Source organism: Zosterops lateralis, assembly GCF_965231275.1.
Source record: "Zosterops lateralis genome assembly, chromosome: 2".
In the NCBI taxonomy this organism is placed as follows: domain Eukaryota; kingdom Metazoa; phylum Chordata; class Aves; order Passeriformes; family Zosteropidae; genus Zosterops; species Zosterops lateralis.
This window is the reverse complement of record NC_139763.1, coordinates 115756738-115759951: the sequence shown is the minus strand read 5'-3', so window position 1 is coordinate 115759951 and position 3214 is coordinate 115756738. Positions and strand designations below refer to the sequence as shown.

At 50.7% G+C, this 3214-nt stretch overlaps 1 protein-coding gene across 1 annotated transcript; it reads left to right on the top strand.

The window, feature by feature from the left end:
* Positions 1 to 214: 214 nt before the first annotated feature.
* LOC310906227 (uncharacterized protein) lies at positions 215 to 2592 on the top strand (the record flags this gene model as incomplete). Its single annotated transcript, XM_083855288.1, has 2 exons — positions 215 to 609; positions 1864 to 2592. The coding sequence occupies exons 1-2, from the start codon at positions 592 to 594 to the stop codon at positions 2590 to 2592; spliced, it is 747 nt and encodes a 248-aa protein (XP_083711414.1). The 5' UTR covers positions 215 to 591.
* Between the last annotated feature and the right edge of the window lie 622 nt (positions 2593 to 3214).

Here is a 3214-nt window from a genome sequence, read left to right as displayed (position 1 = left end):
TGCTCAGTAACTGTACACCTGGAGGCATCAAAACCTCAGGATCTCATTGCATTCTGCTCCTGTCCAGGTGAAAAGTCTCCTCATATGAGTAGCAAAAAATGTAATACATTTTCAAGGCATGCAGGGATCCAGGAATTAGAAAGAAATGGGTCACTATTCCCTGAAGGCTTGATCCAATAGGTGTAGTTAGCAAAATCGCACGGAAGATCACGTGATGTACGAGGAGAATAGGGTCCTCCTCTTTTCCATGCTGCTGCCCTGTAACCTTGCTGTCTATCCCCTTCCAAGAGTCACGTGGGCGCACCGAGGTTACTTAAGCAGGTGCCCGTGGGAAATAAATCGCATTCCACCGTTCATCATATTGGTGTCACGCGTGGTTTGTCCGGCCAGTTTGTAAGTTCGCCGTGGCCCCCGATTAACCAGGTCGCCAGCCTCACACCAGAGGCAATAAGTGGTGCCGAAACCCGGGAAGCCCCCCCGACACACGGGTGCGAGTGTGCTCCGGGCGACGGGTGACACGCTGATAACGGGAGGCGACCAGGGCGCTACGACCGACCCTGGTGGAGGAGGACGCTCCTCAGTACCGCCGGCATGAAGATGCTGAGCAAGGTAATTTCAGAAATTTATGTACAGTGGGGAATTATTATTCTGTATTCAGAATGCTGGGTGAGGTGTACTAATGTGCTAGCAAGAGACGTTATAGTCTCGGCCACCAGCAAAAATCTAAAAAGCTGGGGAAAAGTGATGAAAGCGCTGCAGATAGCGCTGGAGGAGCAGGAGATGTGGGCTGCGGCTCAAAAATGCCTGAGGTTAACTCCCAAGCTGGGCATCGGAGCAGCCACACAGACTGTGTTTGAAAATGATTGCACTGAGAAAGAACAGGGCCTTGGAACTGATAACCTTTCGCGGTCCTTGCTCGGGAGTCTTGGCACGGAGAGCGAGCGGGTGCTTGAAACTAACACGCAATCCCGATCCCCATCCCCGGTCCTAAAGTCCCTTTCTGCGGTCAGGTTTAACCCATCGGAGAACCCCCCGAGCCCAAGGGAAAGTGTTGTGAGTGCAGATTTAAGGCAAATAGACGTGAGGCCACCTCCATATGCACCACAACATGGCGTCGAGGCTGAAGAAGAAGGGCGGAGCTCCGTGAAATTTCGCGCCACAGACACGCGCGGTTGGGACCAAAAAGGGGGAGGTGCAGTCCTCGGAGAGGAGGAGAAGTCGGAGCCCAATTGGAGAACGGGTTCCCCAGCCATTCCTTTTAAGGCAGAGATGCCTCTAGAAAGGAGGCGGAGCAGGAGGAGTGGCACACCTGCCCACCAGAAACCCAGAGGGTGGAGTCAGAGCAAAAAGCACAGGAGACAGGAAGTGTCTGACCAGTCCACTTCCTCTCACTCGGAGGAGGAGGAGGTCGAGCAGGTGTCAAAGCCGGTCCGAGAGGGGTGGTGCAAAGGACGTGAATGCAGGGAACGAGGATGTGAATGCAGGGAACGAAGATGTGAATGCAGGGAACAGGGACATGAGTGCAGAGAACGAGGACGTGGATACAAGGAACAGGCAAGTGAATACAAGGGACAAGAAAGTGAATACAAGGGACAGGGAATTGAATACAAGGGACAGTGTCACACCAGTGGGGAGTCTAGTGATGATTCAGATTCTAGTACAGACACAGAGGACACACCAGCAATTTTCTTTAAGCACACAGACTGGCCCATGAGGCATGCACATAGAAAAAACACTAAGTTCATGCCCCTGACAGACTGGAGAAAGGTGCAAACAGCACTTGCAGACCTGCCAGAGGCTGCAGCACGAATATTTCCAGTGAAAAGACTAAATAACAATTTGCCTTCGAGTGTCTTTCCACAGGTTGTCCACTACAGGTTGCCAGTCAAACTTCCGGTTCTGTTCTTGTGTATCAGTTTTGCGCTGCCATCAGTTCACCTAGGCGCAGGTAATCATCCCTACCAGCCAAGCATTTGGACCTTTAGGAACTTTATCATCGGCGATGTGATAGGTCGGTCCGAAACCAACTCACCCGCGTGGACGGTGCATCTGACAGACATCTTTACGAGAGACCGATCCGGTAAGGCAAGAGTTATTGAAGAAGGGACATACTGGTGTCCAAGCCACAACCCCGGAAAGAGTTATTGCACTAAATCAGGTTACTGGTTTTGTAGGTATTGGGGTTGTGAAACCATAGTAACAGGTAACCGGTGGAAACCTCCAAAGGAGGATGAGTTCCTAAAAGTAACAAGTTGGCCTCACGGCTGTATATCAAGAAGTACATACCAAGGTAAACACCCAGGAAATTGCTCTCACCTCACAGTCACAGTACTGCGACCCCAAGACCCAACATGGGCGATAGGCAGATTGTGGTCAGTATACAGGCGTGAAGATGACTCAATACGCCTGGCCCCTGACCGTGGCACAGTTATACAGATCATCAGAACTCATCCACCCACACGATACATTGCAGTAGGGCCCAACGAGCTGATAACCTCACAAAAAGAGAAAACGCTCGTTGCAATGGCAGAGCCTGATTCAGCACCAGCCAGTCCCAGACCCGAAGTAGCCTCACAGGGTCTGTTCGATTGAATGCTATACGCTGCGTTTGCGTCACTAAACTACTCACAACCTAACCTGACCAAGTCATGCTAGTTGTGCTATGACGCCAAACCACCCTTTTACGAAGGAATAGGTGTCAGCACAATGTTTGAATACTCTAAAGGAGCCAATCCCAAACAATGTAAGTGGGACACTTCCCGCAAGGGAATTACTCTGGGAATGATCTCAGGGTACGGACTGTGCATTGGCAGCAGATCCCTAGCCACTCAAAACAAACAGCACTGTAACACCTCGATCACCCTAGACCAACAACAGTCATGGGCCATTCCAGCACCAGGGAGTGTGTGAGCTTGTCATACCACAGGTATCACCCCATGTGTCTCCATCAGGCAGTTTGATGCAACTAACGATTTCTGTGTTCAAGTCGCTGTCATCCCTAGGATCCTGTACCACACAGATGACGAAGTAATGCTCCACTTCGAAGCATGCCATCGTGAAAAGAGAGAACTTGTAACAGCTGTCAGTTTGGCAGTACTTCTAACTCTAGGTGGAACAGGAGCAGCTACAGGCATCTCTTCGCTGGTCACACAGAAACAGAATTTGTTGCAGCTCCAGCGAGCAATTGATGAAGACCTCCTTGAGATTCACAAAA